This window comes from Cavia porcellus, unplaced genomic scaffold, assembly GCF_034190915.1.
Source record: "Cavia porcellus strain 051 isolate PalLab524CR breed Dunkin Hartley unplaced genomic scaffold, mCavPor4.1 scaffold_8, whole genome shotgun sequence".
NCBI classification, from domain to species: domain Eukaryota; kingdom Metazoa; phylum Chordata; class Mammalia; order Rodentia; family Caviidae; genus Cavia; species Cavia porcellus.
In genome coordinates, this window is record NW_026947491.1 from 40,711,647 (window position 1) to 40,738,927 (window position 27,281).

General features: G+C 41.8%; 1 protein-coding gene and 1 long non-coding RNA gene across 2 annotated transcripts; one reads left to right on the forward strand and one right to left on the reverse strand.

The window, feature by feature from the left end:
- Positions 1-10,893: 10,893 nt before the first annotated feature.
- Positions 10,894-14,631, reverse strand: Tuba1b (tubulin alpha 1b). The gene is made up of 4 exons (XM_003476060.5): positions 14,486-14,631; positions 12,889-13,111; positions 12,600-12,748; positions 10,894-12,067 (listed from the first exon to the last, which is right to left on the reverse strand). Exons 1-4 carry the CDS (start codon positions 14,486-14,488, stop codon positions 11,087-11,089), a joined length of 1,356 nt encoding a protein of 451 aa, XP_003476108.2. The 5' UTR covers positions 14,489-14,631; the 3' UTR covers positions 10,894-11,086.
- Positions 14,632-14,771: 140 nt separating this feature from the next.
- On the forward strand, positions 14,772-25,923 carry LOC134477298 (uncharacterized). Its single transcript, XR_010049267.1, has 2 exons — positions 14,772-15,077; positions 20,821-25,923. It is a non-coding gene; the product is annotated as an uncharacterized LOC134477298 (long non-coding RNA).
- Positions 25,924-27,281: the final 1,358 nt, after the last annotated feature.

The window sequence follows — 27,281 nt, forward strand, 5'->3', positions numbered from 1 at the left end:
TAATATGTGAAGTGCATCAACCTGTGAGAACCCTCCCATCTGAGTCTAAAGAGCTCAGTCTTCTGATCTTTCCTACCTGGCCACCTGTGACCTTCCAAATGATCTAGAGTTACCACTGAACAGAACCTGGGATGGAATAGACAGAAGACTCAGAGTACCCACTCCTACCAGTGACGGCAGAACAAGGGCAGAAGGATTCGGGAAAATTGTTTTTCGCTAAAAGATTTCAGTTCCTCAGCCTCTTTTTCTTTGTTTTTTGGTACTGGGGATCAAACTCATGGCCTCAGTTTGCCAGGCAGGTGCTTATGCTGCTGAGCTAAGGCCCCCTAAAAGATTTGAGAAACTTGACATTCAGATTGCAGATTCTTTTCATCTCTTTACTTTCCTCTATGCCCTAGATTTCCCACAGAAAACACAATAAATGTAGAAAAATCTCCTGCCTCAACTTCTTTCAGGGAGATTTTATTTCCGGGACTTTCTGGCTTAAGGTGAAAAGATTATATACAGGCTGCAACTGGTGGTGTTTTGCTTTGTGTTTTCTCTCCGGTAAAAACAGGTCAAAGATTTTGGAATTGCACTCTTGTCTAAGGTGCCAGGATAGACAGAAAACCAGCTGTGTATCCCCTTAGGTAAGGTCACCATGGCTCTGAGAACTTTTTGCTATTTTTGTTGGGGATGAGGTTTGGAATTGGGAAAAAAGAGTTTAACAAATATGCTGTCTATTCTTTTGTCCCCATATACTCTCTGACCTCTTCAGAAAATATTTGAGAATAATAGTAATGAAAGATCAGCTTGAAAAAACAAAGAAATTGTAAAATTTTGGACTTTGGTGATGTAGAGGTTTTTTTTTTTCTATTTTTAATATACATACACATATACATATGTTGTTTTTTCATCTTCTCACACAAGGAGACAATATGATGTTTACACATGTGTACCTTGGGGCTGGGAATATAAATCAGTGACACAGCACCTGCTTGGCAAGTGTAAGGTTCTGAGTTCAATTCCCAGTACCCACCAAACAACAAAATTTAAAAAAAGAATCTTACATGTGTGTCTTACTTATTTCACTAAGGAGTATAGATAGTCTCAAGTTGTATCCCTTTACCTATAAAAGTCTCAAGTTTAACCTTCTTTATGGCTGAGTAGTACTCCATTGTATAAAAATACCACATCTTTTTTATCCATTCCTCAGTCAGTGGTCATTTGGGTTGTTTCCAAGATCTGGCTATTGTAAACTGTGCTGCTATAAAAATGGGTGCACATATGTGACTGTGGCATGATGTTTTTAATTCTTTTGGGAAGAGATCCAGAAGGGAATAGCCAGGTTGACTGGGATCTCTAGTCCTAGGTTTCTGAAAAAACTCCACACTGATTTCCACAGTAGTTTACCAGTCTGCATTCCCACCAACAGTAGAGAAGAGTTCCTTTTTCTCCATAGCCCCTTCAGCATTTGTTATTACTTGATTCCTTTTCTTTTCTTTCTTTCTTTTTTTTCTTTCTTTTTTTTTTTTTTTTTTTTTTTTTTTTTTTTTTTTGTGTGTGTGTGTCTTTTTGAGACAGGGTCTTGCTATGCACTTCAGGCAGGCCTTGAGCTCACTTTGTAGCCCAGGCTGGTCTCAAACTCGCACGATCCTTCCGCCTCAGCTTCCTGAGTGCTGGGATTACAAGCGTGAGCCACCACATCCAGCTCATTACTTGATTTCTTAATATTGGCCATTCTTTCTGGGGTGAGGTGGAATCTCAGTGTTGTTTTGATTTGCATCTCTCAAATGATGAGTGATGTTGAACAGTTTTTCACTTTTTATTTGCTATGTTTCTTTATCTAAGAAGTGTGTATTGGGGCTGGGGATTTAGCTCAGCGGCATAAGCACCTGCCTTGCAAGCAGGTGGTCGTGAGTTCGATCCCCAGTACCGATAAAAGTGAAAAAGACAAAAAAAAAAAAAAAAAAAGAAGAAGAAGTGTGTATTCAAAATCTGGAAGGACTGATTTTTTGAGTTGTTATATGTTCTTTTTTTTTTTTGTCTTTTTCCTTTTTATCGGTACCAGGGGTCGAACTCATGACTGCCTGCTTACAAGGCAGGTGCTTATGCCGCTGAGCTAAATCCCCAGCCCCTTGTTATATGTTCTTAATAGTAATCCTCAGGGCTGGGGATTTAGCTCGGTGGCATAAGCGCCTGCCTTTCAAGCAGGCAGTCATGAGTTCGATCCCTGGTACCGATAAGAAGGAAAAAGACCAAAAAAAAAAAAAAAAAAAAAGTAATCCTCTGTCTGAGAAACAGTTAGCAAACATTTTCTTCCATATTGTGGGTTGTCTCTTCACTCTGTTGGTGGTTTTTCCTTTTCCTATGTTAACGCTTTTCAATAGGGTGAGATCCCAGCTACTGATTCTTTGTGATAGTTCTTGTGCAATTAGGATTTTGTTCATAAAGTCTTTGCCTACATCAGTGTCTTTGAGAGTTTTACCTAACCTACCTTCCAGAAGATTTAATATTTCTATTTTAATATTATATTAATTTCTTTGATCCATTGATTTTAGCTTGGTACATGGTAAAAGATATGGGTCTAGTTTTCATCTTTGGCATGTGTAGAGCCAGTTTTTCCAGCACCATTTACTAAAGAGGTTCTTTCTTCCAGTGAATGTGTTTGGTACCTTTGTTAAAGGTAAGGTGGCTAGGGCTGGGGATTTAGCTCCGTGGCATAACTGTTTGCCTGTTGAGCATGAGGTCATGAGTTTGATCCCCAGTACAAATAAATAAAAAATGGCTTAGTGTGTCTGGAGTTGTTTCTGCATCTTCTAATCTGTTCCATTGATCTTCAGATCTGGTTTCTTTTTTTCTGCCAGTACCACGCTGTTTTTTTTTTTTATCACAGTAGCTTTATAGTATAATTTCAAGCCAGGGATCTTGTGATGCCTCCTATCTTGCATTTGTTGCCTAGGATTGCCTTCACTGTTCACTGTCTCTTTTGATTCAAAATGAAATTTTTTTTTTTATCGGTACTGGGGATAGAACTCACAACTGCCTGCTTGCAAGGCAGACACTTATGCCGCTGAGCTAAATCCCCAGGCCCACTGATCTCTCCGTTTTCAAATGTCCTCTTCAATCTCCCTTTTTCAGAGTACTGTAGTTTTCAATGCAGAGATATTTTACATTCTTTGTTAGACTGATTCCTAGGTATTTCATCTTTTTAGGTGATATTGTAAAAGGTATTATTTCCCTGATTTCTCTGTCAGTGAGTTAGTGATTTATGTACAGGAGGGGTATTGATTTTTGCGTGTTGACTTTGTAACCAGCTATGTTATTGAATTTGTCTTTGGGTGGAGGTTTTGGGGTTTTCTAAGTAGGGTATTATGTCATCTGCAAACAATGATAGTTTAACTTCTTCCTTTCCTATCTTTATTCCTTTCTTTTTTTCTCTTGGTAGAGAGATTTAGAAGTCATCAAGTTCACTTGTTTGTCCTTCCTGATGAAAACCATATAGTGTTCCATAGTTGGTCTCAGCTAATCAGTAGAAAGAGAGATACATTGGTTTGTTTTTTTTGTTTTATTCATTTTGGTGTGGACTGGGAATAGGATCTTTTGTGATATAGCCCAGGCTGGCTGGAAATTTGTGGCAATCCTTAATCCTCGTGTCTCAGCCTCTTTAGCGTTGGGATTACAGGCATGCACTACCATGCCCCGCTAGTATTTCTTCTCTTTTTTTCTCTTCTCTTTCCTCCCCTTTCGTTCTTTTCCCTTCTCTTTCCTCCCTGTCCCACCCCTTTCTTTTTCATTTTTCAGAACAGAATTGAACCCAGGGTCTTCCTGAGCTGTATCCCCAGGTTTTAATTTTATATTTTACTTTATTTTGGAAAAAGGGTTTTTCTAAATGGTTGAGTTTGTAATTCTCCTGCCTTGGCCTCCCAGATTGCTAGGATTACATGTATGTGTCGCCCAGATTTCTCTTTCCTAAGCAAATACCCTTAATTCTCTTGAGTTGCTCTACCTTTGTACCCCTTATAACTCCACTCACCCCTTGGAGGAAACTTCCTTACTTGTTCATGTTTCTCTTTTTGGTTCTGTGACTGAATAGTAGGCAAATATTGCACCACTAGTCAGAGGTGGTGGTACACGCCTGTAATCTCAGCACTTGGGAGACTGATGCAGGAGGATCACTATGAATTTGAGGCCAGCCCAGGTTAGTGAGTTCAAGGCTAACCTGGACTACATAGTGAGATCCTGTCTCAAAAAAATATTATTGTACTACTGAGCTACACTCAGTTTTTTTTTATTAATTCATGCATGCATGTGACACTAGGAATTGAATCCAACATCTTCACACTGAGCTACATACACATCCTTTTTTAATATTTTAATTTGAGGCAGGTGCTCACCAAATTGCTAAGGCAAGGCTTGAACATGTGACCCTCCTGCTTTAGTATCCCAGAGTTCTGGAATAGACATGCCCACCATGTCCGGTTTATTTTTTATTTTTTACCTAGGTCTTTTTTTGTACCGGGATTGAACCTACAACCTTACACTTGCCTTCAGGTGCTTATGCTGCTAAGCTATATTCCTGCCTCTCCCCAATTTTTATTATTATTATTTTTAATTTTGAGATAGCACCTTTACATTGAGCAGGGAGGCATAGAATTTGTGTTCATTCCTCAGCCTCTGGAGTGACTAGGATTATAGGTGTGTGCTATCATGCTCAGCTCCCTACTGAAGCAGAACTGGGTAATAGACTACAAGCAGCATGCCCAGCAAAGAAGCAGGTAGAAATACTCCCCTGCTCAGTCCTGAGTACTTTTGCATTGAAGGAATAAGTATGGTGACATTAGCCTGTTCTGGCAACTGGGTCATACCTGGCTTCATGGTGTGCATTCTTTGAGTCAGTGTGAACCTACAGAAGCTCCTACATGCCAGTATCATGAGGCAGTTGAGCTGGGTCAAAGAGATGCTGAGGGATCTCCTTAATGAAGAAGTTTCAGAAACACAAGCTATAAATAAAAATGAAGCTGGGCACAATGTTTCATACCTATAATCCCAGTCATTGGGAGGCTGAGGCAGGAATACTTCAAGTATAAGGCCAATATGGGCAATTTAGTAAGACCTGTAAAAAATAAAAAGAGGGCCAGGGATATAGCTCAGCAACATAAGCACCTGCCTGGGAAGTATAAGGTCCTGAATTCAATTCCCTGTACCAAAAAATAAAAATAAAATAAAATAAAAAAGGGCTGGGGCTGGGGATTTAGCTCAGCGGCATAAGTACCTGCCTTGCAAGCTCGTGGTCCTGAGTTCAATTCCTGGTATTGGCATGGTGGCTCATACCTGTAATCCCAGCACTCAGGAGGCTGAGGCGGGAGGATCGTTGCAAGTTCCAGACCAGCCTGAGCTACAAAGTGAGCTCAAGGCCAGCCTGAACTGCATAGCGAGAACTCATCTCAAAAAAGACGACAACAACAACAACAAAAAATTCCCCCTACCTCCCTAAAATTTTTTACTAATATATGTTTACAGTACATAATGATTGCTTTCATCATGGGAAGTTGGTACGTGTACATAACACATTTTAATTCTTTTTATACCCTCTACTCTTCCCTTCCCTCCACCAACATGAGCCAAATTAAATCTCTCCTTAAAACAGAAAAACAAATAAATCAGAATTAAAAGTATGACTCTGACTTCACCCAAAATTAATTCTTGGAGTACTTATTGAGTGTTAACCAGATACTACACAGTTTGTGATACAAAGGTAAGCATAATAGATATGGCACTCTACCACTGATCTATAGCCTTAGCCCTATTTAATTTAATTTATTTATTTTTGGTACTTGGAGTTGAGTTCAGGACCTTGCACTTGCCAGGCAGGTGCTTTTGCTGCTGAGCTATATCCCAGGCCCCTCTTTCTATTTTTTACAGGTCTTACTAAATTGGCCATATTGGTAAGTGAAGAAGAGAAATATATTAATCAATCCAGCCTATATGGTGGCACACACCTATAATCCCATCACTCAGGAGGCTGAAGCAGGAGGATCTCAAATTTGAGGCAGGCCTGGGCTACATAATGAGACCGTGTCTTATGCCCTCAAAACAAAACAAAACAAACAAACAAACAAACAAAAAACTCCAAAAAACTTACACAAATATGTACTTACAGAATCTTTTTTTTTTAATTTAATTTTTTTTGTGACAGGGTCTCCCTATGCAGTTCAGGCTGTCTTCAACTCACTTTGTAGCCCAGGTTGGCCTCAAACTCGCAATGATCCTCCTGCCTCAGCCTCCTGAGAGCCGGGATTATAGGCCACAAAATCTGGTAAATGCTATGAGAGACAATAGAAGATTCTATGAAATACATAGTGGGGAATCTGACCTTGTCTGTAGTTCCTTGAAGAGATGACATTTGGGTGTTTTTCTTTTCTGTGTGTGTGTGTCTTTTTGAGACAGGGATCAACTACGCAGGACAAGTTTGGCTTGAACTCACTTGGTAGTCCAAACTGGGCTTGAACTCTCAGTGATCCTCCTGCCTCTGCCTCATGAGATTGGAATTACAAGTCTGCACCATCACACCCAGCCCACATCTAGGTTTTCTTCTTTGAAGAAAGGGAATAAATTGACTGGACAAAAGTGCTGGAGGGTAAGTGCTTATGGCTGGAAAAGTGGGGAACAGGTTTGAGTGGCTTGTTAAGCTTGATTCTATCACAGTTGAACACAGTAACATTGCAGCAGGCTGTCAGTGGTGACAGTATGGTTTATGGAGCTGATGGCAGAGGAGGAAGCTAGTCTTCACCACAGGGCGACATCTGCATCCTTAAGATGCCTTGGTTGGTTACTGACTTTGTAGCAATCCTGAGTGTAGATCACTGAGGCAACATGCTCTCCCCTTACCCCTCCCAGCCTCTGAGGGGTAGGGCTGAGTAGAAACTCCTTGGAGGTGGAGTTTTCTGTGGCTGCCCATTCACAGTGGCTTATCAAGAGGTCCATCTGCTTCCAATAATTGTCAGAACAAAAGGTGACAAGCGTGTAAATACTGGGGTGAAAGGTCAGTCATTTCCTGCCTGTTTGCATCTTTTAATCTTAGCTCCAAGGTGATAGCAAGGGCAGAGTTCACAAATCTGAGTTAGACTCGCCTGGACGGACAACTCCTTGTCAGTAGTGCCATCTGCAGGGCATTAAGGAATTTGCCAGGAGTTTGACCGGAAAATGGCATCTCCAGAAAAAAATGTTCTTCCCTCCTCCCTTAGTCAAGCCTCTTAGTCCTAGCGTGTCCCCACCCTGCACACACTGAAAGACATGCTCACTCTGATCTCATGGCAGGCAGTAATTCAAGGCTCCTGGCACTACCAGGAAGGACACAGGGCAGTGGTATTATTTTCCTTCCGGTCCATTAAATCTGTCACCTGTAAAATGAGACTCGACACTTCCTCCATTTTAATAGTGACCTCAAGAAGCTAAAGAATGCAAATTGCAAAGGTATTTTGGCATTCTGGTGTTTAAAAAAAGAGGGAGTAGGTGTATGGACCTTCAAAGAGTGAATGTAATTATCATGAACCTCCTTGTCATTGGTAAGTAAATACTCCTTGTGCTTTTTCTTTTGTTTCTTTTCTGAAAAAATAGTTCATTCTTCACCCCTTCCTTTCCCTTTCCCTCTGCCCCTCCCCCTTCTTGTTTTTCTTAGCAGTATCAGAAGCAAACTCAGGGTTGCTCCATCACTGAGCTGCATCCCCAGTCCTTTTGAGCTTTTGAGACATGATTTTACTCTAAGTTTCCCAGAGTGAGCTTGAACTCACAATTGCTCCTCCTGCCTCAGTCTCCAGGTAGGTGAGATTGCAGGTGTGTGCCACGATACCCTGGTTTCTCCTTTCAAAAATATTTCAAACATAAAGGATACAACTGTGTAACCGGACATGGTGGTGCATGCCTGTCACCCCAGGACTTGAGAGGCTGAGGCAGGAGGATCCTCATGAGTTCAAGGTCAAACTGGGCTACATAGTGAGATCAAGGCCAGTTTGACCTACATAGCAAGACCAGTTTGAATTTGATCAGGAATATAAATGAGTGATTTTTGACAGCAGCCTCCTCCTCTAACTCTCCCTCTTTACTGATGGCAATATTTTGGTGGGGGGAGGCAAGGAACAGGGTCTTGCTATGTCACCCAGGATAGTGTCTCAAACAAACTACATATGATACTAATTTATACTATATACACATTAAACCTTAGAGTTTTTCTTAAGGCATGATGGTGCATGCTTAAAATCAATTCCAGTTACTTTACCTGTGGGAGGCTGAGGTACGAGAATTTCAAATTCAAGGACAGCCTGGGCCATTTAAGGAGATCTTGTCTCAAAATAAAAAAAATTAAAAAAATAAAAAAGCTAAGAAATAGGGCTGGATATATAGCTCAGTGTTCCCTGAGTTCAATCGCTAGTTCTACAAAAAACAGAAACAAATTCACCACCAATATCTTAGGGTTTGTTTGTGAGGGCACAGACAATTTATTAGAAAGTAAGACAATAGGAAAAAGAACAGAAGGGAAGAGAATCAGACTGGTTCTGCCTTAAGGCTTTTTGCATGTGACTACCACTGACTTAACTTTTTTTGGAAGCAGAATCTTGGGTGAATTGCTCAGGCTGATCCTCTTGGCTCCACCTCCCAGAGGCTGGGATCACAGGTGTGGGCCACTACACCTAGTTCATCTATTATTGTGCAGTTTCCTCCCATATTTAATTATGACTGATGGATACACATAATGAATAGGATATTGTAGGAATGACTAACTTTCAAGGTTTGGTTATAAGACACTTGGCTACCAATTTGTGTCTTTGGATCACCCTGGAGAAAGCTTGCTGATGTGTCTGGGGATGCTCACAGCCCTGTACAGATGTTCATGTTGTAAAGAAATAAGGCCTCGGGGCTGGTGGTTTAGCTCAGCGGCGTAAGTGCCTGCCTTGCAAGCGGGCAGTCATGAGTTCGATCCCTGGGACCGATAAAAAGAAAAAAGACCAAAAAAAAAAAAAAAAGAAAAAAGAAATAAGGCCTCCTGCCAACAACAGCATTAACTTGGCCAGGAATATAAATGAGTAATTTTTGACAGCATCCTCCTCCTCCAACTCCCCCTCCTTATTGACAGCAATATTTGGGGGGGGGGGCAGGGAACAGGATCTTACCATGCTATCCAGGATAGGCTAGCCTCAAATTCATGGGAATCCTCTGTCTCAGCCTCTTGAGCACTGGGATTACAGGCCTGAGCCATCAAACCTGGCAAAATCTTTTAATAAAATGACACACCACTCCACCTGTCTTTGGAGGTATACCTTAGTAGTGGGGTGTTTGCCTAGCAATGTGTGAGGCTCTAAGTTCTAACCCCAGGGACGCAAATCAAAACCAAAGCCAAACCCCCTCCCAATAAACCTGGCTTCTGCTGGGCATGGTGGTATACTCCTTTTAACTCTTAATGCTTGGGAGAATGAGGCAGGAGGATCACAAATAGCCTTATATTGAATTTACAGCCACCTAGGAACAAAACATTTGGCTTTTTCTTAGTTCTGTTCCTCCCTGGCTGTGCCACAACTCTGAAAAAGCACATCTGTGCTCTCAACATGTGTTTTATCGGTTTTATTTTTTTGGTGGTGCTGGGGATTGAACCCAGGGCCTTGTGAATAGAAGGCAAGAGCTCTATCATTGTCACATCCTCAGTCCCAATTTTTCCATTTTGTTCTGTAAGGTGTTATACTATGTAGCCCAGGCTAGCCTCAAATTCACAGCAATCCTGCCTCAGCCTCCCAATGCTAGCATTACAGGAATGTATCACACCTGTTTCACTGATTTTAGGCCATCAGGCAGAACCTTCCTAGGACATGAACTCATCTATTTTGCTTTCTAGGCTCTGATCTAATTTTCCATTTCTTTTTTTAAGAGAGTGAGGTGGTGGATAAATCTAACAGATCTCTCAAAATGATCCTTCAGCACTGAGCCAAATCTTCCCAATGATCACTAACCATTTTACGATCCCATGACCTTTGATACCACGTCTGTATTGCCATGTTAGGTCTGCAGTATCACCTGATCTATTTCAATACCATGCCAAATTTTATCTAGTGGGAAACTTTCTGCAAATTTTAAGGACTAGGAAAAACAAAACAAAACAAAAAACCTAGTCTTCCCTAACAAACCAGATTTAACTATCCTTGGCAATTCCCCATGCTTTCAAAATGTGAAGCCTTGATTTTCTTCTAGGCCAAGAGATACAGTAACAATTCCTTTTAAATTCTTAAGCTTGACTATTAAATTGTGTTAAATGCTACAAAGTGTCACCCTTTCATGTGTAGTCCTTACCTAGCAGCAATGAAGAGCTTAAATTTGGATTTTTTCCCCCTACCAGAACTTCTGTTGACCACTCCATGTCCTGCTCCTACAATTTTTCCTCATATCCATCTTTACTAAAAAAAAAAAAAAAAAAAAAGACAAAAAGTTTCCCAACAGTAGCCATTACTAGTCACATTACTTTTATCTCCACTTCCAATTATATTATCTGTATTTTTGACACCAGGCAATATTATACTCAAGGCCTTGTGCTTTACCTAGTACTGAACCAGTCAGGATCCAGCCTCCAATAACCTTATTAGCAAGGATTAGCAGAATCACTAAGTCCTCTGTGCAGACCTAAGATGTTAGAAAACATAGGAGGCTGAGAGAAAAGGCCAGTTTGAGGAAGCCTAAATTGTACAGGGAACCAATGCCAAAAATCAAACCAAACACATCAAAATGAAGTGCTTAGCAACCAAATCTTTGTTTCTAGTGTAGTGTGCTTATGGTGGGTGTGTACTGATGCTACAATGTTGCAGGGACTTGAACTCCCAAGTATCAACTGTAATTACTGAGCCAATTATACAAAAACTACAGGAAACCAACTTTCTTAAAGCATTTATTTTGAGACATGATGCAAAAAATCAAGAGGTGCACACAGATAGCCAAAAGACAGAATCATAGATAGCAGACATGATTGAGGATGATCTACTCAGAAAACCTTTGTGCTTGTCAGCTACACTGAAGCTGCAGTTCTGAGAGCATGACATGCTGCTGCAGGGCTTAAAGAAATACCTAACTAGTACTCCTCTCCTTCTTCTTCGCCCTCTCCTTCAACAGAATCCACACCAACCTCCTCATAATCCTTCTCAAGGGCAGCCATGTCCTCCCGGGCCTCAGAAAACTCCCCCTCCTCCATCCCCTCACCCACGTACCAGTGAACAAAGGCACGCTTGGCATACATCAGATCAAACTTATGGTCCAGGCGAGCCCAGGCCTCAGCGATGGCTGTGGTGTTGCTCAGCATGCACACAGCCCTCTGCACCTTGGCCAGGTCTCCACCAGGAACCACAGTAGGAGGCTGGTAATTAATGCCAACTTTGAAGCCAGTGGGGCACCAGTCCACAAACTGGATGCTGCGCTTGGTCTTGATGGTGGCAATGGCAGCATTAACATCTTTGGGGACCACATCACCACGGTACAACAGGCAACAAGCCATGTATTTACCATGGCGAGGGTCACATTTCACCATCTGGTTGGCTGGCTCAAAGCAGGCATTGGTGATCTCTGCTACAGAGAGCTGTTCATGGTAGGCTTTCTCAGCAGAGATGACAGGGGCATATGTGGCCAGAGGGAAGTGGATGCGGGGGTAGGGTACCAGGTTGGTCTGGAATTCTGTCAGATCAACATTCAGGGCTCCATCAAACCTGAGGGAAGCAGTGATGGAAGACACAATCTGGCTAATAAGGCGGTTCAGGTTAGTGTAGGTGGGGCGCTCAATATCAAGGTTTCTACGACAGATGTCATAGATGGCCTCGTTGTCTACCATGAAGGCACAATCAGAGTGCTCCAGGGTGGTGTGGGTGGTGAGGATGGAGTTGTAGGGCTCTACAACAGCTGTGGAGACCTGGGGGGCTGGGTAAATGGAGAACTCGAGCTTGGACTTCTTGCCGTAGTCAACGGAGAGGCGCTCCATCAGCAGGGAGGTGAACCCAGAGCCAGTGCCCCCACCAAAGCTGTGGAAAACCAGGAAGCCCTGCAGACCTGTGCACTGGTCAGCCTACGAGAAGAAAACAAAAAACATTTTACTCTTGGGTATTTTCTTACATAACACTCCCCAATTTCTTCAAATCATAAACCACTATCTGAATTATGTAGACTATAAAAGACACATCACCAATAATTAAGACTGCAGTTTAAAAACTCAATTTATATGGGGGCTGGGGATTTAGCTCAGCGGCATAAGTGCCTGCCTTGCAAGCAGGCAGTCCTGAGTTCGATGCCCAGTACCAATAAAAAAACAAAACAAAAACAAACAAACAAAAACTTCAATTTATAGACAGCAGCCTAATTTTACATTTTGGGAGGCACCAAAGGTTGGTTGCTATCACTTGGTCACTCCATTTAACTTGCACTGAAATCTTGAAATCCATTTTACATACATATTTGTCAGGTGAGGAGGTATACTTCTGGAATATCGGCACTTGGAGAGGGCTTGAAGAACTGCTACAAGTTTAGAACTGCCTAGAACACATAGTAAGATCCTGTCTCAACAAACAAAAGTGACCAAACATTTTACATATGGTATTTACCAGTTTCCGAATTCGGTCCAAGACAAGGTCAATGATCTCCTTGCCAATGGTGTAGTGCCCACGGGCATAGTTATTGGCAGCATCTTCCTTGCCTGTGATGAGCTGCTCAGGGTGGAACAGCTGGCGGTAGGTACCAGTACGCACTTCATCTGGAAGAGAAGAAACCCACTGCCCATTACTAAAAACCTGCAGGTACATGCTTAAGCCTGGGGCCTCCACAGAACCCTCAGGCCATAGCCTCAAGCTCCTGAACCCTGGCGAATCCCATGGGTGTCCAAGGTTCTCTCACCAATGACTGTGGGTTCCAGGTCTACAAACACTGCCCTGGGCACATGTTTGCCAGCACCAGTCTCACTGAAGAAGGTGTTGAAGGAGTCATCTCCTCCCCCAATGGTCTTGTCACTTGGCATCTGGCCATCGGGCTGAATGCCATGTTCCAGGCAGTAGAGCTCCCAGCAGGCGTTGCCAATCTGGACACCAGCCTGGCCAACGTGGATGGAGATGCACTCACGCTGTGGTGGGAGGGAGAAAAAAAAACTCAGAAATCAAATTCTAAGGTAATCCATGAGTAGCAAAAAAGTCACGGAATCTTAACCTTAAAGAAAATTTAAAATAATATATTTAAAACGTGCTATTCATTGGTCCAGGCGAATGGCTAGTTTTGCCCCTACCTCCACACTAACAAGGGTCGTTGAGACCTAGAGGACTGCTTAGTCACAGCTTCCTCCTTTGGAGAACGCCATCTGTCCACCACTGGTCAGGCCTCACAATCCCACTTTAGCTTAGAAGGCCTGATTTCCTGATAGGGCTTGGCACAGGAACCACGTGGCTGGGGAGTGCAGAAAAAATGTCTGCCGAGACTAGGGCGGGGCTCTGCGGCACAGGATGAATGAGCTGCTCTGGGTTAGCATGTCGTCTCCGCGGACCTGTTGGCAGCTGTTCACCTCATCTTCCCACAGCCAGCACCTCCACATCAGTCAGGATGTTAACAGCATTATGGGCAACCCAGATCTGGGGCAAGATCAGATTTCCAATCCCTCCAAATTCTTTCAAGGGCGTCATCCACTCCCTTACGAATTTCTATCATTGCAAGAGGAAGGAAGATGGCCGCCACGGGTTACCGGCAGTTTTTTTTACAGGCTGCTGTGTAGTTCAGAGCTACACTGTTTTTCCTTTGTTTTTTTGGTCTTTTTTGGGCTAGGATCTCACAATGCAGTTCAGGCTGGCCTTCAGCTCATTTTGTAGCCCAGGCTGGTCTTTAACTTGCTACAATTATTCTGCTTCTGTCTCTGGAGTGCTGGATTACAGGTGTGTGCCATCACGCCCGGCAAGAAGTATATTGTTAAAGTTCCCTTTCCCACATTTCTCCTATTGTTTTCATTGAAAATAAAAAACTCCAAATTCGGGGTAATAGGCACACCCTGAGGGCGCGGATGCGCAGTGCCGCAGGGCGCACGCGCACACTGCCGAGGCACTTTCCCGCCGCCATCTGGCGGGAAGGTAACGGTCGCGCCTGCGCTTTTGTCTCCCGCTCATTCCCGCCCCCGCCTTTCGCGTCGAGGAGGAAGTGAGGGCGGGGAATCTGCTTGAGCGCGCTTGCTCTAGGTGGGGGACGTATGGGGGAAGGGTACGCGCGGGAAGACTGCAGGATTTTGCAGCCCGTGCCCAGCCATCGGTACGAGACGAATCTCAGCTCCCCTTTTAGCCTGGCACTTGCCATTCTCCAAAACCTGTCTCATCCATTGCCGCTCTCGTCTCACCTTGCCTCTCTAAAATGAAAGGGTTTGTCCCAACTCGCTCTAACTCAAGGTCCTTAGCACCTCTCCCATTCGTTTTCCCTCCCCATTTTCCGGAATGTTGCCTGGCGCAGCGCGCGGCTCACTCACCATGATGATTACAGGTCGGGAGGGGCGCAGAAGCGACAGGAACAGACGCCGGGTTCCGGTTACCGTCCCCGACAGGCTAAGAGTCGAGGTAAGTAACGCACTGGGGCGTGGGTGACGCTGGAGCCTCTTAAGTAGAGGCCGGGGAGGGGCGGGCGGGCTCCGCCCCCGGCCCTGCGCGTCCACTGGGCGCCCAGCCTGGCCGCCGCAGAGGCGGTCTCCGCGCCCGGGCCTCTCCCTGCGCGGGACCTGACGGGCGGGAGTCAGGGGCGCTGTGCCTGCGGGCCGCGCGCCAGTGCTGCAGACTGCGGCGCGGCTGCGGGCGCGGGCGCGGGTGTGGCCCTGGCGAAACCGACCTGGACGTGGGGAACGAGCCTGCTTTAATGTTGCCGAACCCTAAGGCTCGAGAGGTGCACCCAGTTTTGAAGTTGAAGCACCCTAAAATGCAAAAACTGCTGGGCCGAGGAGCTCTGCTGATTATTTTCCTGTTGCTATAGTTCCTTAATGAGTTTGTTCTGTTTCTTTTCTTGCTTCCTTTGAAAAGGTATTTTGCATCTACTTGATAACGTGGAGGATGTGAGCTTCAAAAATCCGAGTAGGTTTATCTTAAAACTAAAGGCACCTTAGGCTGGAAAGCTGATGATGCTCGAGTCCTTGGACTAGCGGCCCTCGGTGTGAGGCTGGGGCGGCGGCTCGGGGCAAGGCAGCCTCGCGTTGAGACTTGGCCGCCAATTTATGGAGCAGTCTGGCGGAGCCTTTTCAAAAAGGAGATTTACTTAAAAACATCCGGTGGTAGCTGAAGTGAAGAAACTCGAGGATGGTGGAAATAAATTGTTTCACACTGAAGACTATTAGGAAGTAGATTTTGTGGTTGTGTGTTACAGTTTTCTAAAATAAGACTGTTAGGCATTTTGCCAGGAGATAGTTGGTTAATGAAGAGGCCTAGTTTATAGTGAATAGACCAGCCCCCTGTCCCCATCAGCTCCAGGACCGTAAAATACAGTGCTAACCCTCAGATCAAAATTTATAAGGCGGTAGGACTGAAGTGTAGCTTTTAAACTGTTCTGAGAGAAGGATTGTTGTGAGTTTGAGGCTAGGCTGGCCTACATAGTGAGTTGAAGGCCAGCCTGAACTGCATAGCAAGACCTTGTCTTCAAAACAAACAAACAAACAAAACAAAAAAACCCGCAAGAACAAAAACTGAAATCAAAACAAAAGAACACTTGTTCACAGAAACCTATTTCTGTTGCTAAACTATTCAAAATGTCCACCTGGTGATGGTATAAGAAAAGGGAAACGTGACAGTAAAAATCATGGCTGATTTAGTTACTGTTTTGTTTACATTTGACAAAGCTTTCACATGCTGTTTCACACAACAAATTTATACTGTTAATATATGTGTACATTGGTCTGGGGATTTAGCTCAGTGGCATAAGCGTGTGCCTTACAAGTGCGTGGTTGTGAGTTCAATCACCTGTATTTTGTTACTTACTTTGCTGAAGTAGGAAACCCTGTGTTGTAATTTGAGCAACTACCATCTTTGCTACCTAACATCAGAGTCATTTCCTACTATTGTTTGCATCTGTTCTGTGCTGTCAATAATGGTTTTTGATAGTTTCATTTGGAGTTTGCATGTGAAAGTTCACAAAATGTTGTATTCATTTGACCAGTTCTTTTGACCCTGTAGCAAAACCAAAACCCAAACAAACAAAAAATACATATATATATATATATATATATATATACACACACACACACACACATTTTCTAATCAGATAAGTACATGGATACGTGTAATCTTTAGTCATCTGAATCTGGTATATAAAGAAGGAAATTATATCTAATAAGTAAATCCTTTTCCAGTCCTTTCAAAGAATTTTGACTCAAAATCTAAATTATGTTTTCCAAACTGGGTTAGAGGATGTGGAACATATTTGAATATTGTTCTCACTTATTGTTTTTCCGAATAAGTATTTTTAAAAGGAGACTGAAAACAATTAGCTCCTTCTAACTGGAAGAATGAATGTTAGGGGACCATCTTGCTGAATTCCCTTTTGCTGTCTGCTCTGGCGGAAAGGCCATTTGAAAGCAGACACCTCCCTCTTGGCTCTGCAGAATATCAGAGCTTTCACTGCAGGGATTTGTTTCTATGGCCTCCTCAGATACTTTCCTGAAACCATTAGCTTTGCTAGTTGTTACCATTGTATTTACTTATGAATAAGCAAGTATTTGAGGTTGTGTGCTTGTGTGAATTTTATGTTTTTATTTTTGTAGGTCCCTGAGGATATTTCAGGTTTCACAGAATAATACAACGAAAGGATCTTTAAATAATTTAGTTTGATATCTTTATGCCAGAAAGATATCAAACTCTGATTATTTTTCTTTATAATCTGACAGGCTGACATTTTTTAGCTCCTACTAAAACTTACATAGTTCTATTTGTTTATGTTATATATGCATAAACATAAAACACTAAATAGGTATCTACATCTGTAACATAAAACACATTTATAGTGATGTTACGTTTTCATTGATTACATAGGCTTTTCTTCTGTTAGATTTTTTTTCAGGGCCTGTATTTGGTTTTTGGGCACAGTTGAGAGACATAGATACAGATAAAAAGCCTTTATTGCTGGCATGAGAAGGCTGCTGGAGATTGTGAGAACCCTCAAAAGAGACAAAGCCAGGAAGTCACTTTTTTTTAGGATCAGGATGGATGGCAATTATGAGTGGACAGTGTTGGGAAGGGATTGGAGGACCTTTGGCATGCTGAAAGCAAGGCAGAAAGTTTGTTGTTTTGGGATCAGAAGATGAACATGGAAGTTAGTACAGGAGAGATCTCCTGTTGTTATGGTTGGCACTGTGTTAGGCAGGACACTGCCTGGCGGAGGAGTCTCATATGAACGGAGCCCATCACCTGTATTTTGTTATTTACTTTGCTGAAGTAGGAAACCCTGTGTTGTAATTTGAGCAACTACCATCTTTGCTACCTAACATCAGAGTCATTTGCTACTATTGTTTGCATCTGTTCTGTGCTGTCAATAATGGTTTTTGATAGTTTCATTTGGAGTTTGCATGTGAAAGTTCACAAAATGTATTCATTTGACCAGTTCTTTTTTTTTTTTTTTTCATTTGACCAGTTCTACAAAGACAAATACAACAATTCTCAGCACTTTAGGTGTGTTTGTTACTGTGTGTTTAGCTGTGTTGGTTACTTTTTCTCATTGCTGAGGCAAAATAACCCTGAGAACCAGAATTAAGGAAGGAAAGGTTTATTTAGCTCAGTTTGTGGAAGTTTCAGGCCATATTTGGCTGACTTTAAAACAAAGTGCATGTGGCGGAGGGCAACAGATTCTGAATAAATGGTTGGGGATGTGACTCAGTGCAAAGGTGCTAAATTCAATCCCCAGAACCACAAAAACCAACCCGTCCCCCCAAAAAAATCACAATAAAGGACTAAAAAAAACTTACCAATCACTAACTATAAATTATTTATTTATTTTTTTGGTGCCAGGGATTGAACTCATGACCTCAAGCTTGCAGGGCAGGAGCTTATGCTGCTGAGCTAAATCCCCAGCCCTGTTTTTTTTTTTTTTTTTTTCTCCCCTCCCTGGTTTTTTTTTGAGTGAAGGGTTATAATCATGACATTTTACTTTTTTAATTTTAAATTTGTGTTTTTGGTACTGGGGATTGAACCCAAGGCCTTCCCACTGAGCTATATTCCTAATAATTCATTTTTTGTTTTTAGACAAGGTATTGCTAGGTCACCAAGTTATCTAGAACTAGGCTGGAACTTGTAATTTACCTGCTTCAGCCTTCTGGAGTGAGTTACTGTATCCTGTTTAGCCTTTATTCTTATTTATCCTAGTGTTATGGTGTTATAAATTTATATATGCCATTTTGTATTCTGCATTTTCCAGAGATAAATGGTAAAGAAATATAAATTTGCAGTTTTGTTTTTGTTTTTGTTTTTAAGATTACAGGTGTAAACACCTGTAATCCCAGCATTTGGGAGGCTGACTCAGAAGGATTGTTATGAGTTTAAGGCCAGTATGGGCTCCATAGTGAGTTCAAAACCAGCCTGGGCTACATAGCAAGATACTGTCTCAAAAAAAGAAAGCAAAGCCAAACAAAACAAAGGAGGTTTTGCTATGTAGTTCAGGTTATCCCTGAACCTGCTACAGAGCCCAGGCAGAATTCTCAGTAATCCTCCTGCCTCAGCCTCCCAAATCCTGTGATTATAGGTGTATGCCACCATGCCTGGCAGAAATTTGATTTTGATGACACTTAGGACTAGATCCTAACTTGGTGAATAATGTATGACTGTAGATTCCTTTTTTTTTTTTTTTTTGACTGTAGATTCTTAATTCACTTTTAAAAATTTATTTTGAGACTATGTAGCCCAGGTTGGCTTCAAACTCATGTTCCTCTATCCTATAGTGTTGGGATTACAGGTCCATAGCAGCACATATGGCTTCAATTAACTTTCTTTGAAATTTACACGGGCTGGGGATTTAGCTCAGCGGCATAAGCGCGCTTGCCTTGCAAGCAGACAGTCATGAGTTCGATCCCTGGTACTGATAAAAAGGAAAAAGACAAAAAAAAAAGAAAATGAGAATCAGTATAGTAAGTCCCCGACTTACAAACATTTGAGTTGTAGATTTTCACTGATACTAATGAACCTCACCTTACAAACATTTGCAGATGTGAACAAATCACACAGAAGTAGCTCATGTGTCTGCTGGATGTTGTCTCAGTTGTGCCTTTGTGTGCTTAGGTACAGTGCTTAATCAGACCTCAGGATGTTTGGAAGCAAGAGGAAGAGCAGTGGTGATGTGGATGGTACTACTATGAAGTGCAAAACAATAATCATGAAAGCAAAAGTGAAAATAGTTGAAGAACTGGACTGAGGTGAAAAGATGGTAGATGTCACGTGCTCTTATAATGTGAATCACTCAACTATTAGCCCATTCTAAAGAATAAAGACAAGGGCTGGGGATAAAGCTCAGTGGCATAGCACCTACTTGGCAAATGTGAGGTCCTGAGTTCAATTCCTTGTACCAAGAAAAAAAAAAAACCAAGAACAAGGACAAGATCAATGACGTGTGAAGTCTGCTATGTCAATGAAGTTGACAATAATCCATAAATTGTGGTAGAGTGATGGAGGAGATAGAGAAACTTCTCATTGTGTGGATGCAGAATCAGCATCAGTGTCAAGTCCTACTCAGTTTAATGCTTATTCAAGAAAATGATAAAAGCCTGTTGGAGGACGAAAAATCCAGGGTGAGCAGAATACATCTTTTACCAATAGGCATGGGTGGCTTAACAGAGTCAAAGCTGGAGCCAACTCCAGCGAATGAGTGGAGAGGTTGTGAGTGAAAATACCATAGCTGCCCAAGAATTTCCAGCAACACTTAGAGAAATTGATGAAGGTGCTTATTTACCCCAGTAGATTTTTACTGTTGATGAGCTTAATAATGAGGACCTGATAGAATTAGAAGCCTGGCAAAAAGAAGGAAAATGTAACTGAAGAACCAAAAAGATTCATAGCACAGAAAATGGCAAGAAGATTTTCTTTACTTAGAAGGTCACTGTTGGTTTTTGAGACATAGGTCTCCAATGCAGAATGATACACAAAGATTGTAGCAGCCTTCACAATGCAATTCAGTGCTACTATTTTTTTTTTTTTTTTTTTTTTTTTTGTGGTACTGGGGATCGAATTCATAACCTTGTACTTTCTGGACAGGTGCTTGAGCCACTAAGCTAAATCTCCAGCCCTTCATTGCTACAGAGTCATCTATAATATGATGAGAAAAAATGATTTACTACTCAGACATCAGTAGATTGTCTTTGCAGGAGGGTAAACAGAATTAAATCTTTTTTTTTTTTTTTTTTTTTTTTTTGTCTTTTTCGTTTTTATCAGTACCAGGGATCGAACTCACGACTGCCTGCTTGCAAGGCAGGTGCTTATGCCGCTGAGCTAAATCCCCAGCCCCTTTAAATCTATTTTTAAACATATGTGGTTTTTTTTGAGACAGAATCTCGCTATGTAATCCAGGCTGGCCTTGAACATGCAGTGACTCTCATGAGCAGCCTCCTGAATGCTGGGGTTACAGCCCTTGCCACCATGCCAGGCCTGCCCTCCATTTCCTATTACTGATGATCCTTCAATTTTTACTTCCCCTCCCTCCTTCAGTTAGTAACTCTCTTCTTGTCAGTTCACTCCATTTAATTTCCTTTATGCCATTTTTGTACTATATTGTTCTACCATTTTAAAGTAACCATAAAGGTAAAAATAGTGTATTTACAGTATTCGTATGTTTTGTTTTATCTTTCAGATGCGGTTTTGCTGTGCAGTTCAGGCTGACCTTGAGCTCACTTTGTAGCCAAGACTGGTTTTGAACTTGCAACAATCCACCTGCCTCAGCCTCCCAAGTCCTGTGATTACAGGCATGTACTATTATGCCTGGCTTGTATTTGTTGTTTTTTATGCTTTACATTGTATATTTGTGTTGAAGGTATGTAAAAGTCACTTAGTTGGACTTATGAACTATTATCAATTGGTGTTTACTAGAGAGACAAGTGTAACACATGATATATAAATAGATAAAAATTTCTAAGGATGGTTTACAGTGGCCACCCACAGAGTCAGATGAGAAGAATGTAGAGGGTCTGGCTGCTGCACACTGGAGATTAAAGGTTTAGGCAGAGGTCTGGAGCTCACTGCAGAGTCCCCTATGAGTCTCTATCAGGAGGCTGATGGGTCTGTTCTGGAAACAAGAGATGACATCCATGGTGAAGGCAAAGGCCTAGAGCTCCGCCAAAGAAACAAGGAGATGTGTCATTCTTCATTTCTCTTATAATATCTAGGCAACAAACCACCCTAGGGTGGATCTCTCAACCCTAGGGCATGAAATTGAGGATTTAGTTAAGCTTCTTTTAACTAAACTTAAACTGACACAATCAATCAACTACCCCACAAAAGAGTGTAATTTGGAACTCATTCATAAGTTAGGGACTTACTATATTGACTTGAAGTCATCTTTTTGTCATACACTTAATATAATTAGTGAATTTTGTTAGTTTTTTCCCCCAAGTTTTCTAAGACAAAATCTTGCTGTGTAGCCCAGGCTGGCCTCAAACTCATGATGATCTGCTTGCCTCATACTGCCTAATACTGGGATTACAGGCACGCACCACCAGGCCTGGCCAACCTGGCTAGTTTTTGTTACAATGTCTTGCTAAACTGCCCAAGCTGAGCTGAAAGAGTGCTGGGGGATTATACGTATGTACCATCATGCTTACTTGTTAGTTATAGCTTCAAACTATACCTTCCTCTGCCAGGGATATAGCTCAGTGGCACAGGCACTTGTCTGGCAAGCATGAGGTCTTGAGTTCAATCCCAGGTACTAAAATGCCACAACCCAAGCAGCTCCTGAGGCTCTTGGGGTGAAGAACCTCGAAAGGATGAGAAAACTAAGAAGAGACAAAGCTGGGGTCAGGTGGAGTCCTTATCCTCCCCTGATGTAAGGAAAGGTACTGGCTCCTCACTACAGGGGCTTTTATTTAAACCTGTTAGCAACTTAATGTCACATGACACCCTGTTGTCCTAGCAACCCACTGTTCAGATTGTTTTGGGGCCCGGGCTTCTCTGGGCTGAAGCAGCTTCTTCACGTGGTTTGCCCCAGGTGCTCTTTGTTATTGAAATGATCATGCTCCAGCCTTGCATATGTGGTCAATTTCCAGCTTCAAGGGCTCCCAACATATCTCTTTCTTTTGTTTTGTTGTTGTACAGGATGGGTAATCTGTTGAAACTGGAAGAGCTATTAGGAGAATTCTCACAATTTAAACATTTTATTTTATTTTTATTTATTTATTTTTGGTACCGAGGATTGAACTCATTGCCTAGGGCTTGCCAGGCAGGCATTTATGCCATGAGCTAAATCCCCAGCCCCAATTTAAACATTTTATAATCTGTTAATCCTTAACAGTAGACATTTACTAGTGTAGCCAACAACTGTCAGAAGGTATTAGTGATTTGAGCTTCTTTTATAGCCAACATATTACTTCAGCATTGTTTTATATACCTCTAGAAGTTGTACATTTTCTATAGGATGTTCAAGATGAGGTTAAGGTGAGACCCATTTTAAAAACAATTTTTGTTATCAGTTAAGTCTCCTCTGGAATACCTTGGAACCAGCTATAGCACCTCTGAGTTCTTTTGTCAGTGACAGCTGTGGGGATGAGTCATGGCATTGCTTGATCAAGTTGCTTTCTGTGAAAGCTAGGGAGATTTTTTTTTCCCTGATGAATCTCCTTAGGCACACCACAACTGATGATCACTTTCCTCAGTGGTCTCACAGTCTTCTTGATCAGAAGACCAGGGACTCACTGAGTATAGGATGACACAGCAGAGGATCTCTTATGTCCTGGGTCCTCATTGACCTTGGAGGACTAGCACCAAAATATTGGCTATCCTCTTAGCCCATCTGTCTTTCTAATTGTTGGTCTCTATATCTCAGTTGAACATCCAGAAGAAAAGACTGATGACAGTACAATGTAGTAGAGGCAGTAAACATAACATGATCATCTTACTTAAATGTCAAACATCTTAGAACATAAAATAGAACTATTATTATTATTATTGTTTTTTTTTTTTTTTTTTTTTTTTTTTTGGTGCTGGGGATTACAATTGCCAAGCAGGCACTTAACGCCACTGAGCTAAACACCTGGCCCCGAACTATTATTTTTTAACAACCATGGATGCTTTAAAATTTTGAAAAACTATAGGATGTTAACAAACAGTTACATATTTTGGGCTGAGGATTAGCTCAGTGGCATAAGTGTCTGCCTGGAAAGGTCAAGGTTGTCAGTTTGAGCCCCGGTACCACAAAAAGAAAGAAAGAAAGAAAGAAAGAAAGAAAGAAAGAAAGAAAGAAAGAAAGAAAGAAAGAAAAACAGTTACATATTTTACACAGAAAATTAGAAATCAAGAAATCAAAATAATACCTGATGTTATAACAAGACAATCGTGATGACTTTGATGACTTTTTTTTTTTCTTTTTGGTGCTGGGGATTTAACTCACGACTTTGAGTTTGCAAGCAGGCACTTTCACCGCTGAGCTAAACCTTAGGCCCATGATGGCATTTTAAAAATACATTTGAATTTGCATTTTTAAACATAAGATACCTCCTTTTTGATTAATCCTCCTTATTTAATACATAAAAGCTTTTATCTAACTTGTTGATGTTTAGTGGGATGTAGATTTCTTAAGCATTTGTTGAAGGCAGAGGTCTGAATCTGAACCAAAATTTTGTCACCATAAATAATCACTGTTAAAAAAAAATTCACTGTTTTACATTTTTTGAAGCCTGTATATCTCAAAGGATGAATGTATGAATACATCATGCAGTTAACAATCATTTATCATAACTATATGAAAACCTTTGTATGGGCATTTTTAAAATCAAAATCTTATTGTATTACTTCTCTTGATGATTACCAATGTGAACATATTACAATAATATTTTATATAACTTTAGTTGGGGTATCTCCCATAAGGCTATAGAGATCATTGGGGCCTCCAATCAATGAACAATAATGGATTAAAAATGTTACCAGGCAGCTGCTTTCTTATGCATCAGTTGGAATCCTCTCCAACAGTCCCAACCACAAGGGATTTTTGTTTAATTATCTTAATATAATTTTTGATGACTTATGAAAAATCTAATTATAACATTTAACCCATTAATTTTAAAACAATGAGAGACTCTCAAGTCAATAATAAAATACATAGGGGCTGGGGAGTTAGCTCAGCGGCATAAGCACCTGCCTTGCAAGCAGGCAGTCATGAGTTTGATCCCCAGTACCGATAAAAATGAAAAAGACAAAAAAAAAAAAAAGGCAAAAAAAAAGAGAAAAGTAAATACTGGAATCAAGCATACAACAAAAACTTCCGTATACATTTCTGATTCATCTTTTCTTTCTTTCTTTTTTTTTTTTCCCCTGGGGAAGGGGGGTTTCTCTCAGGCCAGTTTATAACTGGCCCTAAAGAATAAGAGAGTTTCAATGCCCCACTCTTTACACCTGATGAAGCCTGATAGGATTATTTCCAAAAGATGAAAAATATTTCCAAAAGATGAGAACTATAAAACAAAAAGAGGCCTTTATTCTGAGAACATGGAAAGAGATGACCGGCACCCCCCACTGCTGGAGTCCAGCGATCTCTCCCCCTGACACGTGGCATGGGGGGTATATAAGTAGCCTCGGTTTGGGGTGGAACCTAAGGGGGCATCAGGGATGCACGGGTAGCCCATTGGTCTTAGGTTTGGCACCATAGGCAAATTCCCAGGGGTGGGGAAGACGGCATCACAGGTAAATTCCTAGGGGCAGGGGAGATAGGAGCTTCCTGGTTACGGTTGAGGTTTTCCTGGCTACAGAGTCCTGTCTGGGCCAAAACCCTTTCAGCCAATATCAATACTCCAGTGATGACTATTGAACTATACCAATGTACTTCTTCCTTTAAGTTGCACACACATGAGAAGTGTTCTCTCATCCTCAAGCTCTTACCCTTCCCTTTTCAGGCATCATATGCCATGACCCAAGCGGCTCCTGAAGTTCTTGGGGTAAAGGACTGCAAAGGATGAGGAAAATAAGATGAGACGAAACTGGAGTCAGGTGGAATCCTTATCCTCCGGTTGGGAGGAAAGGTACTGGCTCCTCACTGCAGGGGCGTTTATTTAATAATGTCACGTGACACCCTCTTGCCCTAGCAACCCACTGTTCAGATTGTTTTGGAGCCAGGAGTTCTCTGGGCTGAAGCAGCTTCTTCAGTGGTTTGCCCCAGGTGCTCTTTGTTCTTGGAATGATCATTCTCCAGCCTTGTACTTGTGGGCAGTTTCCAGCTTCAACAGCTCCCAACATTAAAAAGAAAATACATTTTTAAAAAAGAAAGGAACAAAGCATACCTTCCCCTTTGATAGAACTGTGGGGGACTGGTGGCGGCTGAAAAGATAAATATGAAATATAAATGACCTTTATTTTGAGAATGTGGGGAGAGACACCCCCGATCCCCTGGGGCACAGCATCTCCCCCCTGGGTTGGAGATCTCTCCGTGGAACACATGGAGTGGAGGCATATAAATAGCCTAGAATGGGGGTGGTACCTGAGGGGCATTAGGGATGCACAAGTAGCCCATTGGTATTCTTTTGGCACCAGAGGTAAATTCCTAGGGGTGGGGAAGATAGGAGCTCCTTGGTTTTGCCTCTAAGGCTTCACCAGCTACAGGGTCCTGCCTGGGCCAAAACTCTTTCACCCTTTCTGTCAGTCACTCTGTTATTTCATAGTTATTGTGGAATCACAAAATACCTTGTTTATATATTTATGTACTTATTTCAAGTTTCACTTTTTATGTAAGCACGACATTAAAAAGTCAATCTTAGTTGCTCTGTTAGCTTTCTGACTTGATCCTCCTTAGTCTCCCAAGTAACTTAAGCTACAGTTGTGTACAGTTGTGTTCCACCAAGCTGAACTTAGAATTGCAATTGCAAGAGTGTTTCCAGATATAGTAGCACATGCATGTAATTCTGGCACTTGGAAGACTGAGATAGGAAGATTACCACAAGTTTGAGGCTGGCTTGGGCTACACGTGGAGGCCTTGGGTCACAAAAAAACCAAACAAACAGACAAAGTGTTCACATGGTCAATCTCAAGATAAATTAAGGTAGCCGGATGTGCTGGCACACACTTGTAATTCCAGGACTCTGGGAGACTGAGATAGGAGAATGGCAAATTGGAGCCCAACCTGGGCAACTGAGCAACTTAGTGAGACCCTGTCTCAAAATGAAAGATAAGCTGGGGGTTTAGCTCAGCAGTGTAAGTGTCTGCTTGATAAGCTCGAGGTGAGTTTGATCGCCAGTACCAAAAAAAAAAAGAAAGAAAGATAAAAGTATCGGGCAATGTAGCTCAGTGCAAAGACACATTTTGTCTCATTCTTCCTTGCTTTTTGCCTTGCAAATGAAGGTTTGATGCCTAGAGCTGACTTAAACTCATGAAGGTCTAGTGCAAAGACAACATACAGATTCCAGCTTACTGGTCTGATATTGTGACACTGTTGACCCAATCTACTTTTTTGTTTTAATTTTTGCTGACCAAGTCTCTCTGTCTCTCTCTTTTTTTTTTTTTTTTTGGTCTTTTTCCTTTTTATCGGTACCAGGGATCGAACTCACGACTGCCTGCTTGCAAGGCAGGCACTTATGCTGCTGAGCTAAATCCCCAGCCCCCTTGGTAGAGTTTTTAAGTCTTCTAAGTAGACTAGCATGTGATCTGCAAATAATGATAGTTTATCTTTTTTCTTTCCTATCTTTATTCCTTTTATTTGTTTCTCTCTCTCTCTCTCTCTCTCTCTCTCTCTCTCTCTCTCTCTCTCTCTCTCTCTCTCTCTCTCTCCACTGAGCTAAATCCCTGGCCCTTTCTTTCTCTTATCTAATTGCTCCAGCTAAAGTTTTGAGGACTATGTTGAATAACAGTGGAGTCAGTGGACATCCCTGTCTTCTTGCACCTGAATTTAGAGTGAAACTTGACAGTTTTTGTCCATTTAGTATGATGTTGCCTGTGGGTTTCCTTTAGATGGCTTTTATCAGATTGAGATAAAGACCATCTATTCCAGTTTTCTGTGGGGTTTTTATCATAAATGGGTGATGGATTTTGTCAAAAGCTTTTTCTGCATTGTTGAGATGGTTGTATGATTTTTGTCCTTGGCTCTGGTTAATATGGTGTATTACATTTACAGATCTACAT

Coding starts and splice junctions, on each gene's coding strand:
- Tuba1b (XM_003476060.5), bottom strand. Junction 12,749..12,888: donor CCTGGAACCCACAGTCATTG/GTGAGAGAACCT, acceptor CTTCTCTTCCAG/ATGAAGTGCGTACTGGTACC. Junction 12,068..12,599: donor TGGACCGAATTCGGAAACTG/GTAAATACCATA, acceptor TTCTTCTCGTAG/GCTGACCAGTGCACAGGTCT.